The sequence below is a fragment of the Molossus molossus genome, unplaced genomic scaffold, assembly GCF_014108415.1.
Source record: "Molossus molossus isolate mMolMol1 unplaced genomic scaffold, mMolMol1.p scaffold_m16_p_4, whole genome shotgun sequence".
Taxonomy (NCBI): Eukaryota; Metazoa; Chordata; class Mammalia; order Chiroptera; family Molossidae; genus Molossus; species Molossus molossus.
The window spans coordinates 14,649,991-14,664,697 of record NW_023425377.1 but is presented as its reverse complement, the minus strand read 5'-3'; the positions used below and the strand labels follow the sequence as shown (position 1 = coordinate 14,664,697).

Sequence of the window (14,707 nt, the reverse complement as noted above, 5' to 3'; positions counted from 1 at the left end):
TGGTTTTATCACTTTGTTCTATTTGTGGTGGGCATGAATTGGAGCAGAGGGCGTTTGCAAAATGGGAACCGTGTGACCCCGTGGGTGACTCTGAGCAGCCACTGGGCCTGGCCTAGCTTGTGGCAGTGGTGGGGAGCAAGTTCCACATTGAGCCTACTTGGGACAGTTGAGAGAGAGCCATTTCAGCTTGGCTAAGGACAGAGCTTTCTGTAGCGGTCTCTCACACCACGGAATCTTATATCCTCACACTATCAGCATAGCAGGTGAAAATTCAAGAGTCAGACAAAGCCTGGGTTCAAGCATGCTTCTCTCTTGAATTCCCTGGGGCAAATTTCTTAACCTCACTGTACTTATTTCTGTATCTGTAAAATGGGAATAAAAAACACTTAACATATACCTGTATGTATCCATCACTGTTCAATGTATGTCAGGTCTTGACGCCATACACCTTAAACTTTGTATGTCAGTTAAAATCTCAAAAAAAAAAAAAAAAAAAAAGCCTACCGAACACAAAGGGCTCTGGGAAAGTTCACTGAGATGATACATTAAAATCGTATAGCTAGGTACCTGGCATGTAATTATAAGCTCTTTGGTTTTGTAATTATTGATTAGAAGACCTTAGTGAAAAAGCTGGCGTTGCCCTTTTAGCTACTAAAATGCGGTATTTCAGCTTGAGGTGTGGTTACATAAAAGGCAGTTTTCTAATCTTTTATTCTGAAATGAAATGGGACCATACCCCTCAACACGGCATGGTCAGTCTAATGTTCTCCTTGTCTCTGAAAACACCCCTCAATTTTGTATTAATAACTATTTTTGCAGTTATCTCATTGTTTTATATATGTTAGTTTTGTCATCCTGGGTAGGTGATAAGCAACATGAGGCCAGGACTATTTTTCAACTCCATCTCTTTCATCCTTATATAGGAGAGACGCAGGTGAAGCTCTGTGTATTTGGCGAGTAGATCAGTGATAAAGTGCAACGCCTCAGACATCTGGATGTGGCCAGTAAACAGAAACACAGATTTTAAGCCAAAGAGGCACTTACCCAGGTCTTCATCTCCATCGCCTGGTGCAGGAGGATTGTGGCGAGGGAAATGGTGTTGATGGGGGTCCCGAAGGTGAAGACATCGATATCAGAGTCCTTGTAGGTCTGCAGAGGAGGAACACACAGCTGCTGTTAGATGTGCGCATGGACTCAAGGCCTGGGGTTGACGCAGTGGTTCTGAAGCATCAGTGCAGGCGGGGGCGGGGGGAGCAGAGAGCCAGCTGCCATCTGTGTGGGACTGGTCCACAGAGCAGACGACACGAGGAGTGAGTAGGTAGGGCTAAATTATTTAAAAACACATTTTCACAGGAAGCCAGGATGGGCATTCCAGAACATTTGGCACGAGATGAACGGAATCATTTATTGAGCACCCGCCAGGCAGGATGCCAGTTGTTGAAGATCCTTTTGTGTCCACCCTCGAGGAGTTGACAGCCCCCTTGGCAGGGTAACTGTTACAGTGGAGGCGAGTACAGACGAGGGGCTAGATCAGCTGAGGCGGGGGAAGGGGGAAGGCAGTCGCATCAAAGTTTAGTTTTGAGGGTGGGTGTGGAACTTCCTAGATGGAGGGTCTGTTGAGCTCACAATGGGAGCAAAAGAATCAGCAGGGCCGACAAGCAGAGGTCTGGCCGGGAAATTCCAGCGAAGCATTAAATACCCACTTTCTCGACCTCCGTGTTGTTAATTGCAAAAGAACCTGAGGCCAGGTGGACAGTCCCCTACATCCTGGTTCCCTGTGCAGGAGAAACACAGGTACCCCTCACTATCTAGGCTCTCACTCTGAACCGGGGGACCAGAATGAGATGGGTTGATGTCCTTGCTGCATGTCTTACTTTTATGTCAGGTACCGTAGTATTCTTCTAGAACTTGCTGCCTGAATGCTTGAAGCACAAATCTAACTTGAGGGTTGTCAAGTCAAATACCTTCGGTGCTCAAGCAGGAAACAGTAAAGTGAAGAAGGCCGGTGGGAGACAAAGGCCGTGGTGGGGCTGTGGGGAGCTGGAGATTGTGGGCCCCATCTAAGCAGGGCTGTGAGGCGCTCTGGATTTGTGCCCCGAGGGAAACGATGCAATGTGATGATCGCTTTCTGACGTGCCTCCTGGTGATGTGCAGGGTTAGGATGGAGCTACGTGACTTACCAGGTAAGGGATGAAGAAACAGACGAGGCTCTGGTAGAACGCATCCAGCATGGACACCCAGAAAGTCAGCAGGTTATAGCACTGCCAGGAAAGGACACAGCAGCAGTTACCACCACCAGAATGGCTGTCGTCGGTAAATCCACGAACAGCTCGTGCTGGAGGTCGTGGGGCAGAGGGAGCCCTCGTGCACTGTTGGTGTGACTGCAGCCTGGGGCAGCCACTGTGGGCAACAGTATGGAGTTTTCTCAAAAAATTAAACATAGAGCTGCCATGTGACCTAGAAATTCCACTTGAAGAAAACAAAAACACTTGTAAAGAGACCCCTATGTTCATTGTATATACATATATAGGGATGGGTGTGTGCATACATGTATCTGTATACATACACATTGGAGTATTATTCAGCAAAAAGAGAAAAAATATCTTGCCATTTGCAACAGCATGGATGGACTTAGGGGGCATCGAACTAAGTGAAATAATTCAGACAGGGAAAGACAAATACCGTATGATCTCACTTATATGTGGAATCCAAAAAACCCCCCAAACTCTCTTTAATAATAACAAACGTGGTAGGTTTAGAGATTCTAATGTTTCTAAATGGCATTTGAAAGGACGATCTGTCTCAGACCAGGGTCCCAGTGGCCGGGAGACGGAGCTCAATGGTTTTGTGAAACACGAGCTTTCCCGTTTTGGTCCCTTCCCTGGGAAAAGCGGAACATCACAGTTTATGCTTTTCCTCTGTTAACCTCCTCTAATGTTACCTGCTCGAGGAATACGTGATCCCGCCGCGTGCCTGTGGGAAGGGGTTAGAAGGCCTAGGAAGACCACGCACCACATGCCCCTCACCTGGAGTGGGGTTGCTGTGCTCTGTCTTTGCGCTGGGACTGGGCTTGGCTGGCTGTCCGCAATGTGCCTCCCCCTCTTCAGCCCCCCGCCCTCCGGCACTTCGATGTCCCCTTTCCCTGAGCTCCCACCTCCCGGCCCCCTGGAGTGCCTGCGGACGCTGTGTCTTTTAAGAAATCATCCTGAAGGCTTCCCAGGCCGCCTTTAGTCTACTCGAGACCAGCAAATTCTCTTGCTCTGACACCTCCAGGGAGAAGCCAAGCCCCTCACCTCGGAGTCCTGGCCGCTCTTGTACAGCTCGGGCAACGCCAGGAGAGTCTCTGCCGAGATGTCCTTATCGAGGACCCCGAAGACGAGAGGAGGCAGCGAGGTGAAGAAGAGGTTGAAGAATATCATCTGCCAGTAATCGATCATGGTGGAGCCCGAGAAGCCGCAGAAGAACTGGTACCAGAAGAGCAGGTTCACGTAGCACTGCAGGCAGACAGCGCGGCCTCGTGAGCGAGGATGCTGCGCGGGGCCCCTGGCAAGTCACCGCGCGGATGGGGGCGCCAGGCTCCTCGTCCGTGACGTGCAGAGTCAGGTAAGGATGGGAGGAAACCCAGATCCCGAGAGCAGCAGCTCCTGACACTTACCACTGCTCACGACTGCCGCCGTGAGCTACTACTGATGTCACCCGGGACCTCGTTACGGTAACCAGACTGGTGGTGAAGAGGACTGGTTCTGAACCCCCAGTTCTGTTGCTAGCTTGTGACCTTGGGCAAACCCCTCAACCGTTCGGAACACCACCTTGCTACCTTTCAGATGGGAGTAGTCGTACTTAGAGGCTGCAGTTAGCAGAAGTGTGGAAAGAGGAAGGACTGACAGACAGACTGAACTGTGGGTAAGAAGCCTGGCGGGAAGAAGGCTTCATGCGAAGGTTTCTCTCTCAACGCTGTCCTTATTGTCTCGTTCACCCCTCTGAGCTGCGAGACCGTCTTCTGCCTAACTGCTGCCTGGTGCTCTCTACAGCTCTTTCCCACGCAGGACCTCCCACCTGGCATGGGTGGGGCCTCTCACTGTCTGTGTAATAGCACTCCAGGTTGTGATGTGGTTTGGTGACCCGAGGTGGGTCACGTAAGCAGCTGGTCGTGGAGTTAGAATAGGGCTAATCCTTCTCCACTGTGTGGGGCTCAGGCACAGAGGGGTCAAGGGTATTCCAAGAAGTCATTCAGCAGGTTTGTGTTCAAGCTAGAATTCTGGTTCCCTTACTGCTGGGCCAGTGTTACTTTGACGAGGCTAGCTGTGTCTTCTTGTAATAATAACCTGAACCTGTCAGTACTGCTGTTCGTAACACCAGTAACTATTATTTGACCTTCTATTTCTGTGACACAGGATATTAGTATATTGGACATTACTAGATGTGACATACATTGTAATTTGTCCCAACAACCTGGCAGGATTAATATTATGGCTGAGACTAGAGCCAGCGCCACTCTACAGATGAGGAATCTGAGGCCATCAGTTATTCTTGCCCAAGTTCAGAGCTAGAAAGTGCTACCACCAGCACCCGAGTTTTCAAAGCTCTTTTCTGTGGACTATCCCCAAGCCTTCTCAGTCCTGGGACATTCTTCCTGGTTTCCACCTGAGACCCAACAGGTCACTTCCCAACAGGGACTTCACAGAGGTCGGGCACTCAGCGAAATAGCTATTGGCGAAGATGCTGAAGCAGGAAGTGATCCGGGTTTTAGTCTTGCCTGACTCCAGCATCTGTGAACGTGGAAAGGTCAGCCAACCTCTCTGAGCCTTGGTTCCCTCATCTCCTAGAGATACGTCCATCGCACCCTGACCTTCCTCTAGGGACATACTTCTAAAATTAACTTCTAGTGCTTGTCAGTCTTTAAGGTGCATCGGAATCTTATTGGGGTAGAAGTAAAAGGGCAGATTCTGAGTGGACCGCGAGGATCTGCCTTTCCCTAAGCGTCTATGTGCACGCTGCTTGTCCAGAAACTGTGTCTTGAGAAGCAAGACTCGTTGAGACCAGGAGAGGACAGACCAACCCAGCCACACCCACTCATTGGCACCGTGTCCACAACTGCTTTCATGTGGTCACAGGGGAGCTGAGTAGCTGCGACAGAGGCTGGACGGCCCGCCAGGTTGAAAATCCTGGTTAAGTGGCCCTTTGCAGGATCCCCAGTGCCTGATAATGTTCCCATCCTAGTTAGGTGTTCAATAATGGTTTGAATAATCGTTTGTTTATCATACTTGTTCTTTTCGCCTAACGCTCATGCTGGAGTTTTAACATTAAAGCGTGTTTTCTTCCTCTAAGGCCCGGGAGAGACCTTGCGTATCTTCACGTCCTCTGTGGGGAGTCTTGGCACCTTGGAGCGAGTGCACTGAACCCGGGGATGGCATCGCCCGGATCGGGCACCTGCCTTTCCTCCCGAGAAGCCCCAGTGCGGTAATGCACGCACTGTTCACACTTCAGAGCAGACCGGGTTCTAATCCCCTCCTGGAACTGGGTTTGGATGTGGAAGTCATAGTTCTCCAGCCCCTAGTTGCCAAGGGGAGATAATGCGGCATCGGTATCGCAACTGCGTGCGTGGCATCGGGCTGGAAATAAATACCATCTAAGCTTTGAAAGCACGGCTGGCTGGCGCTTCCTTTTCTATTCCACAGGTTTAATGCAGGGAAGAGGTTGGGCTTATTCAAAAGAACGATTCCCTTAGAGGCCAAGAGAAAAAAATTAAACGGGCATTCTGAATTCTAAGCAAACAGTCCTTCGTGCGCAGAGTGAGCTTCAAGTCAAATTGAGTGACTTTGCACAGACTTGCTGAAATCGTGCCATCCAGCTTATCGAATTAGCATTCTTTTTTGCCACGCTGTTTAGAGCGGTGTATATATACATATTTATACACGCACGTTGAACTCGGAACGAAAATGCTCACCCCGAGCAAGGGTGACCGCGACAGCACCCGCAAGCAGGACGAGGGGAAAATGTAATTTTGAGGCTGCTACTTGGCTAATGTTTTTCTCTCCCAACTCCCTGGTCTCAGTCCTCCCTCTTTCCTTATGCAAACAGTGATGGATTCTGTTGGGAGACTCTTGGGGACTATTCAGAGGTCCTTGAACTAGATAATGAGAAACTCAGGCCCTTGTTCCTTCCCTCAGTACAGCGATGTTCTGATCTCCACTCTGCCCTTGCTCATCGAGGGCTTTTCAAACAAGGGCCTCCGACGATCTTACTGCCTCAGCTGGCGTGTGCCTGCTTGGGCCCCTTATCGACAAGACAGACACGAACGTATTTTTTTTTTTAGGAGCAGCAAATGTTTATATGTGTATAGTGCCACATGCATTCCAGAGCCCTGGCTAATTCCTGAAGCCTCTTGCTAATACTTCTGGGGTCGGAGAGGGTCATAGTCTCCCCATGTTATTGAGAGGAAACCCACCAAGGCCCAGAGAGGTTGGGTGACTTCCACGTTCACAAAGCATCTGGAGTCAGGCAAGACTAAGACCCAGAGGACCTCCCTGCTCTGAACGTTTTGGCCAGTAGCTATTTTACTGAGTGTCCTGACCACTGTGAACTCCCTGCTGAGGAGTGACACGGGGTGGGCTGTGGCCCTCGCATTAGGGAGGCGCTATCTGGGGAGAAGACCTAAGAGAAAAGCCACACTAGTTCTTTAAATCCTCTTCCTTGCCGTCAGAAAATCAGTCTCCTCACGGAGCTCTGAGCAACAGCAGCAGCAACAATGATAAAAACCATGGCTCACTATGGGGTAGTCATTACGTGCCATTGATTTTTGTATACAAGCTCTCCTTTCGTCGTCTTAGCAAATATATGAGGAAGGTACTTTCATCAGCCCCATTTCACAGAGAGCGAAACTAAGGTGTCTGGCCGTTACCAGATACAGGAGCCCAGGTCTGAAGACCATGTCTGTGACTACTCGTGCTGCCCCTGGGCACCAGGTGCCGTCCATACGGCACGATAACTTCAGCGTAGCTGGTATTAGACCCATTTTGTCAAAGATGCAGTTGAGGCCCAGAGCAGTGCATGGTGTTGCCCAAGGTCACACGGAGCTAGTTAGGGACAGTGTCAGGATTCAAAATCCAGGTGAGGCTGACTGCTTCCTTCCTGCTGAGATGCTCTGCCTATGGCTGTGGGGACAGCTGGCCCCGCAAGGACTCCCAGGGCCCAGGTGGCGTCACCGTGGGCTGCTCACCACGTTCTTGTAGAAGTAGTACACCACCATCCTGGCCAGCCGCGAGTAGCACCAGTGGCCGTGCACCAGCAGCAGCTTCTTGAGGTGTCTGAAGCGGGAGATGGCGAAGTCGCTGGACATGACGGCCTGCGGGGGCAGAACAGAGACGTGTGTCCACTGTGCCAGTGCACCAGAGAGGTTCCTGAGGGTAGGGCTTTGCTCTAGGTCCACAGCTGGTAGCGTCTGAAAGACCCTTTGCCATTATGTGGTGCCCTTGGGTGGCTCTTTCGACTCTGACACCCCGCTGTCTCCTCCGGGAGATCCAGACCTCACTAGAATCCAGTACGGGCAGCTCAGAAGGGGCCAGTGGTCTAGTTTGGCCTTTCGTCTCCTTCCATTTATCCAACAAGCATTTGCCGTGGCCCAGCCTGTTTCGGGCACCATGCCAGGACGCATTGGTTCCCCGGGGAGTAGGGACTTCGGGGCCACCCTCGGATGGCATGTGTCTCCTGCCCTTGGCATCGCTCAGAACAAGACAGTTCCTAGCACTCATAAAACTGAGGTTTGGACAGGCCTGGTTATAACTCCTGGCATGAATCTAGGGGGAGGGGTGGAGGCAGAGGAGGGCTCAGTCTTCTGAAACTGGGGGTCCTTATGATTACATTTAGCTTTAAATTCTAACTCTAAAAATCTCTCTTCCTGCCCTGGCCTGTTTTGCTCAGTGGTTAGAGCGTCGGCCTGCGGTCCCGAGAGACCGGGGTTCGGTTCCCGCTAAGGGCACGTACCTCGGTTGCAGTTTGTCCCCGGCCCTGGTTGGTCGTGCGGGTGGCAGCCACTCGATGTGTCCCTTTCACATCGATGTTTCTCTCTCTCTTCCTCTCTCCCCCTCCCACTCTACCTGAACAAAAAATAGAAAAATGTCCTCAGGTGAGGATAAAAAAAAAAAATCTCTCTTCCTCTCCCTAGCCTTTCCCTCAGATAACCAGCGAGCCCCAAGGTAGCAGAATGCAGTAGCCCGAACATGACTAATAGTCACACGGTCTGGGTAACATGGCAGGCTACTGATAACATCTCGACCTCACTTTGTTTCAGTTCCTGAGTTCTGAGGTGGAACGACCCCGACTCCTTCCCAGGAGAGCGGACAGAGGGACACCAGAAAAGGCCTCCGAGCTGTCCTCAAGACCTGAAGCAATGACTCATCGTCCTTATGTCCCCTCGACAGTCAGCGCCCAGCCCAGCCCAGCCCAGCCCAGCCCCTAAACCGCCGGTGTCTTGTGAGTTTGCCCTGTATAATCTGTAACCTACACACCTTTAACATTAGCTCCCTGTCTCCGGATTGGCCAATTCAATATTAAACTTTCTATACTGCAAACTCCTGCTTGTGCGTCTCTTTGGGTTAGTACATGCAGGCAGGCAGACTTAAGAAAAATATTAGGGTTCTGGTTATACTTCCCTGAATGGTCGGGTACCATTTGGCTTTAGAACACAGGTCTCACCAGCCAGCTGTCCGTAAAAAGCCGAGCATCCTTGGATCTCTCTGTTCTGAAGGACTGGGCGGTAGGGAGCTGGTGATGGAGGCTTATGGCACGGAAACCTGACTTTCAGATGATAGTTCTGCAAAGCTCTCGGCGAAGTTCACCCAACACTGCGAACAATGCCCTAACTCTCCCACGAGGATCCGGTAGATGAGGAAGAAACAAGACCACTTGAAGAGAACAGTACCTGCATGCCTTCCTGTCCGGATATTCCGATCCCAACATCAGCAGCCTGAATCATGCTCACATCATTGGCTCCGTCGCCTGAAAGAAGAGAGATCCCGAGGTATCTTTATTCTGGTCCAACGGTGCGGGACACTGGGAAGGGTTTTATTTACACCATTGACTCAAGGATCTCATTTGTACTGAATTGAGCCCTTTTAACATTGCCCTAGTCCTGCAGGAAAAGTCCACTGTTTTGGTATTTGGCCAAGAAACCCTACTCTTTATCATTCACAATGAGACTTGAGCTGTGCTTTATGGTTTACACAAAAGGCCTTCATGAATGTTATAGCGGACTTGACTGAGGAGCAAATGGAGGATTTGAACAACATAGGCATTTGGCAAGAGTAAGCCAGCTGGTGAAGAGACCCCAGAGAGTTGGGACAGATCATTCCGATTCCAAGGCTGGTATACCTTCCCTAGCTCAGTACGACATGAAATACTGGCCATATCATGGCATCTAGGATGTTTGGACAGCTAAGCCATCAGATTGTCAATGGTGTCCAAGAACAGGGACGGTGTTCAGTTTTATTTCTGAATATAGAAAAGTGAGACTGATTTTGTTGTTGTTGAGGTGCATTTAGTCGCATTGAGTTCCCATTCAATGAACTCATTCAGGAAACTGGAGGTGGATAGGGCCCTTAATGATGGAATTGTCTTATACCTTTTACTGTCCAACAAGGCAACCACTAGCTACATGTGACTATCAAAATGTGGCTGATGAAATTCTATTTAACTTTGAACATAAGCAGCCGCAGCCCAGCCTTACTCAGTGAGCCGTATAGTCACAAGCCTCTTCCTAACACTTTATCTTTCCATGAGAGCTCAGCACACTTTCTCTGTAAAGGGCCACGTAGTAAATGCTTTGTCGGCCAAGAAGCAGATGTGAACAGCTGTCCTTACATTTAGACAAACATAAATGTACGCAGTGGGCTGGATTCAGCCTGCGGGCCATAGTTTGTAGACTCTTGCCTTCACCTCCTGACCCCACCTCTTTTTCCAGTGGGTTCTCATAATCTGCAATTAAATCTATATCAGACGTCATAGAAAATATGGCATGGGGGGGGGGGAAGACTTGTCTTCTAATTATTTGGCAACAACATGTATTGCTCTTAAACATTTTGTCATTATAAGTAGCCACTATTCTTATGGTGATACTTCCTTTTCTTCCTAGCGCAGAAGCACATGATTTGAGTCTACCCCATGGCAGAACAAATCCACCCTTTAACCTCTTCCGGTAGGAAGCCAGTGGGAGGAGGGGTGTGGAATCACACCCTTTGCTGCTACGGCAGCGAACCCCATCTCGTGCTTCAGGGAGTCAGTCCTGGGCGGCTGCCTTGTGTGTGTCTGAAGTTTTGAAGCGGACAATTCAGGGAACCAAACAAGAATGCCGTGGACACGGCTCTGCTCCCTGCATTCTTTCTGCCCACTCCCTCTTTCTTTTCTTTTTTTATGACTGCTTTTACCTGAATACCAGGAGAAAGAACTGTATAAAAGGCCTCCTATTTGGAATGCTGGGAAGGGAAATCTCTCCCCGTGTTTGTGTAGGAAGAAGAGAACTTGGAACCATTTTCACGAATGCCCCTAAATAAACGCACCATGTACTATTTGTGTGGTGTGTGTTGGGTATGGGATGAAATGGGGAGTAGGACTGACATTGTCCCTCTGTCCAGGGACTCATGGTGTCCTGAGCAGGTCTCCAGAAAGCATACCAGCACTGTGGAGCTAGGGGGCTGTGTGCCATGGAAGCTCCCAGAGAAGGGAGGTTAGGTGGATGGAAGAAGCAGGGATTTACAGAGGATATGGCTTGTGCAAAGGCCGGGGAGAGGGAGACCAAGGCTCACGGAGAAGGGGAAGCAGTTTCCTTGGGTTGGGACCTGGAGTGCTGGGGAGAAGGAGGTTCCTGCTGTGGCTGGAGGGTTGACGGAGGCCAAATCAGCAAGGTTCTTGTGAACCAGGCTTGGTTGTTCCTGCAAAGTTTAAAGTACAGGTTTTCCTTTTCTGCCTCAACCATGTTTAGCGCTTAGTCTCCTATGAGGAATTCTTCATCAACCAACAGCCAGCATGTAATTGAGCATATGCTTTGTGCTGGGCCTTGTATTTAGGAACGAAGGAACAAAATTAAATATGGGACAGGCTCAACCTTTAAATCTCCCCACCAGCCATCAACACTCAGCAGAAGACCAAATCCACAAACACCCGAGGTCCATAGTACGGTGCCATGTGTTAAGTATCAAAGGGGAAGTGGTCTGCATCCCAGGACTGAGTTGGCCTGGGTGTATGTTATTGTGCTACCTCGATGTTCCAAGTCTGAGGCTGCTCTTGGCTTTGCCCTCCTTCCAGATTCTGATTTTTCATTAGCTGATCTCTGCTTAGCCTCTGCTTCATCCCTTGGCTGCCACATCTTGTCACTTTGACGTCTCTCCCTCTAAGACAAGGACCCTCCACTTAAGCATCTTGACTTTGATTCCTGCCCCCACCCCGCCCTGGTGCAGGCTCTCATCAGATCAGCCCCAGCACACTCCCAGCCACACTGCAGCACCTCAGGTACCTATGGAAAGAGTCATGACGCTCAGCTTGTCCCGCACCAGCTTGACGATCATGCTCTTCTGGAGCGGGGTGGAGCGGCAGCACAGGACCGACCGGCAGTGCTGGGTCAGCTCCAGAAATTTCTTCTCCAGCTTTCCCTGGAAGATGGTGTTCAGGGTCTTCCCATCGATGACCAATCCGACTTCTGGGGCTGCGGCGCCGGAGGCGGGGGGAGGTGTCTCAGAAGGCAGGTGGAACCCGGAGAGCCTGCGGTCCGCCTTCCATGGTCCATGAAGTTGCTTCACCTCTTCCAGTGCGCAGGTGAGGATGGATTCACAGGTTTCCTGGGAAGAGTCGGAATAATACGTTTGGTATTCGTAAGCCACACTGCAAACGTAGTTCTGAAATCTCACTTTAGCCTTCAGTAAGATATTAATAAAACTCGACCACCATTCAATCACTTAGCTCGGAAGCATTCTCCGATGTTTACATTTCTCGGTGATAGTTCAAACAGCGTCAAGGCAGTATCGACTTGGAATCAATGAGCAAAATAGGAGGAACTGCTCGGGAACGGAAATAGCTCAGCAAGATGGGGCCTAACAGAGAGATGGTAGCCCTGCTCCCATTGTGGCTTCTCCACTGGGAAACTACGTTAACTGTTTCTCTGTTGGTCTGAGTGTGTTGGTCACTGCCCATGGATGTGAAAGTCTTACTGGTTTAAAGAAACTTTTTTTTCTTTCTGGTGTTTACCTTGAAACAGTGAAGAAGTTATTTCCTCTTACCAATTCTCCATTGCTTTTGGCTATATCAAAGATCAAGTCAGATTTTGGTTCTAAATATATTCATGATCCTCGTTACGTTCTGCAAACATCACTTCTAAAGCAAGCTAGAGTAGGCCGAGGCAGTCGGCGGCATGGTCGGTTCTCAGCGCGGTGCTGTCCGCGAGCAGTCAGTGTGCACAGGCCCGAGGGGCCGCGAACTAGTTCCAGCAGCCACTGGTTATACCCGAAATACTTGGAAAAGAGATCGAGATAGTCCTTGGCAGTTGGGACTGGCATAAATTATAAAAATTCCTCCAACATAGGACCAAGTCTTTGGAAAGGTAAGCTTCCAAACAAAATCTCTGAATTCATTTATTTTGAACTTTCTATGTAATAATCACAATAGTTGCCATTTATTTAACACTCAGTATAGGTCAGATACAGTGGTGGGCAGCCTTTTAGATGGTTCTCAGTGAACTCCGCCCCCTGGTATTCATGCCCTTGTGTGATCTCCTTCCCTTGAGTGTGGGCTAGGACTAGGGACTCCTTTTTAAGGAAGAGAATTCTGCAAAAGTGATGGATGTCACCTCCAGGTTTGCTTATAAAGACTGGCTGCCCAACAGGGCATTCTTTCTCACTCTGCCTTGGATGGCTTGTCCTGGGGTAAAACCGTCTGCCAATCATGGCAGGACTCCTTTCTATCCCCAAATGACCCACCCTGTTAAACATTTAGATGAGCCCCCCACCCTGACCTACAGCTCAACTGAAACCTTCAGGGAGACCTTGAGCCAGAGGTACGTACCCAGCCTAGCCACTCCTGGACTCCCAACCCTCAGAAACTGTGTGATAATAGATGTCTGTTTTTAGCGGCTCAGTTTTGATATAATTTGTTAACTAATACAAATGCTGTGCTAATATTTTCTTTCTGTGATGTCATTGATCCTCCCAAATAGCCTCTGAAATAAATCTTTTCTACAGATCGGGAGAAAGAAGGTCAGAGAGTTATGGTACCTGGACACTATTAAGCTTTCAAATATGTTGTTAATAATAGTTGCTATTATTAGTTCCTACTTAATATTATAGTCCCTTCTAAGATTCCTTAACAGAGCAACACTTCCAGTGATGGGTTATTAATTCTCTCATCTGATAGATGAGAACTCTGAGGTGTAGAGCAGTCCCATAACTCGCTTATAGCTTTAAGATGTATAACAGAAACAGTAGCCCTACATCAACTTACAATGAATTAGGCAGATAAAAACCCTTGGAGAAATAGCCACTGAATATGTAATTACATTAAACGGGGGTTGAAATAAATCTGAGATATAGAATGGGTTTCCCCAGTGTCTGTCTTTGTCTAGGTACCTGCTCCTTTTCCCCAGACGAGAGGATGACTCATCGGCATAGCGCGCCCAGGGGTGTGGGTAGGCCCAGCACTCAGGAACCCTCCTGGAGGGCCCCAGACAACGTTTAAACAGCCGACAGTGACTGAACTCAACACAGTAGTGTGGCCCCGTGTTCCTTAGGAACTTTGGCTACTGAATCAACAAGCACCTTCAGCTTCCTCCAGGAATGCATTGCGTTGGGCAGAAGTCCGGCCCCACTGGCTAGCTCAAGGTTGGCGATGTCCTTTTGGAATCACCTTGAATGAAAATGATCCTTGCAAACAAAATTTCCATTGTCAGCGGGGCAGGGAGACATCGACACTATTACAGGGATCAAGCAAGCTGCAAATTACTTTCTCTCCTAAGCATCATATTAATGCCAGAGATTTCCCCGAGATTATTTTCATTTTGAAAATTCTTTGGGGTTTAATCTAATCATCGCATCTTCTGTGCACCCGAGAAGAAAGTAAATGAGCTTTCCAATTCATCTAAAGGGCCTCAGGCACTTTTCCAGAGTGTTCACTACCTTTAAGAAATTTTGTGTAGGTGGATTCTTCGTGAAATAAAAACCAAATTTAAACCCCTCACATTTCTGGACTCTGATCAGCTTCAGGCAAAACTGAAGGCCTGAGAGTCCATCACTCTCCTGCCATTATTTTCTGTGCTGGTCTCTCCCTTGGGCATCTTCCTCTCTCTGCCTCATCCCCTTGGCCTGCTCCAGGTCTCCTGGTCTCCAGGTCCCTCCACCCACCACCCCTGCCACAGTGCTTTCCTGTTACCCCACATCCAGTCCAATCCCCGCTTCCTTCTGATAGGCGCGTACAAGTCAACACCCACTTCCCACATTCATTGGCCAAGAAGACGGTGGGCGTTCACTTTCTGCAGTTTGCCCTGTGAAAATAGCTGTTTCCTCCTAAATATAAAATTGTGTTACGACTTGGAATACACTTCTTCAGACTGTACACAGCCCTCTCTCCAGACTTTGCTCCCTGCCACTCACAACCTAGTTGGGTTGAAAAAAAACAAAATCACAGTTTTGGAGCTTTGCTTCTCTGTCCTATCCCATCGAAATGTGCTGCT

The 14,707-nt window shown here is 49.2% G+C and overlaps 1 protein-coding gene and 1 long non-coding RNA gene across 4 annotated transcripts in view; one reads left to right on the top strand and one right to left on the bottom strand.

Moving 5' to 3' along the window:
• LOC118615848 overlaps positions 1–8,562 on the top strand; it is a 41,568-nt gene extending 33,006 nt beyond the window's left edge. The window contains exons 4-6 of one of the 3 annotated variants that reach the window (XR_004956495.1): positions 3,274–3,603; positions 3,825–3,903; positions 4,674–4,760. This is a non-coding gene — a long non-coding RNA (uncharacterized LOC118615848). Of the gene's footprint in view, positions 1–3,273; positions 3,604–3,824; positions 3,904–4,673; positions 4,761–8,290 lie in introns of those variants that run through there. The other 2 variants (XR_004956494.1, XR_004956493.1) reach the window with 2 other exon arrangements.
• The window catches only part of ATP10B (ATPase phospholipid transporting 10B (putative)), a 90,381-nt gene that overhangs the window by 10,986 nt on the left and 64,688 nt on the right, over positions 1–14,707 (bottom strand). The window contains exons 15-20 of the mRNA XM_036241096.1: positions 11,507–11,828; positions 8,921–8,997; positions 7,220–7,345; positions 3,294–3,494; positions 2,181–2,261; positions 1,045–1,149 (exon numbers count right to left, since the gene is read on the bottom strand). Of these exons, the coding sequence (XP_036096989.1) occupies positions 1,045–1,149; positions 2,181–2,261; positions 3,294–3,494; positions 7,220–7,345; positions 8,921–8,997; positions 11,507–11,828 (912 nt within the window). The remainder of the gene's footprint in view (positions 1–1,044; positions 1,150–2,180; positions 2,262–3,293; positions 3,495–7,219; positions 7,346–8,920; positions 8,998–11,506; positions 11,829–14,707) is intronic.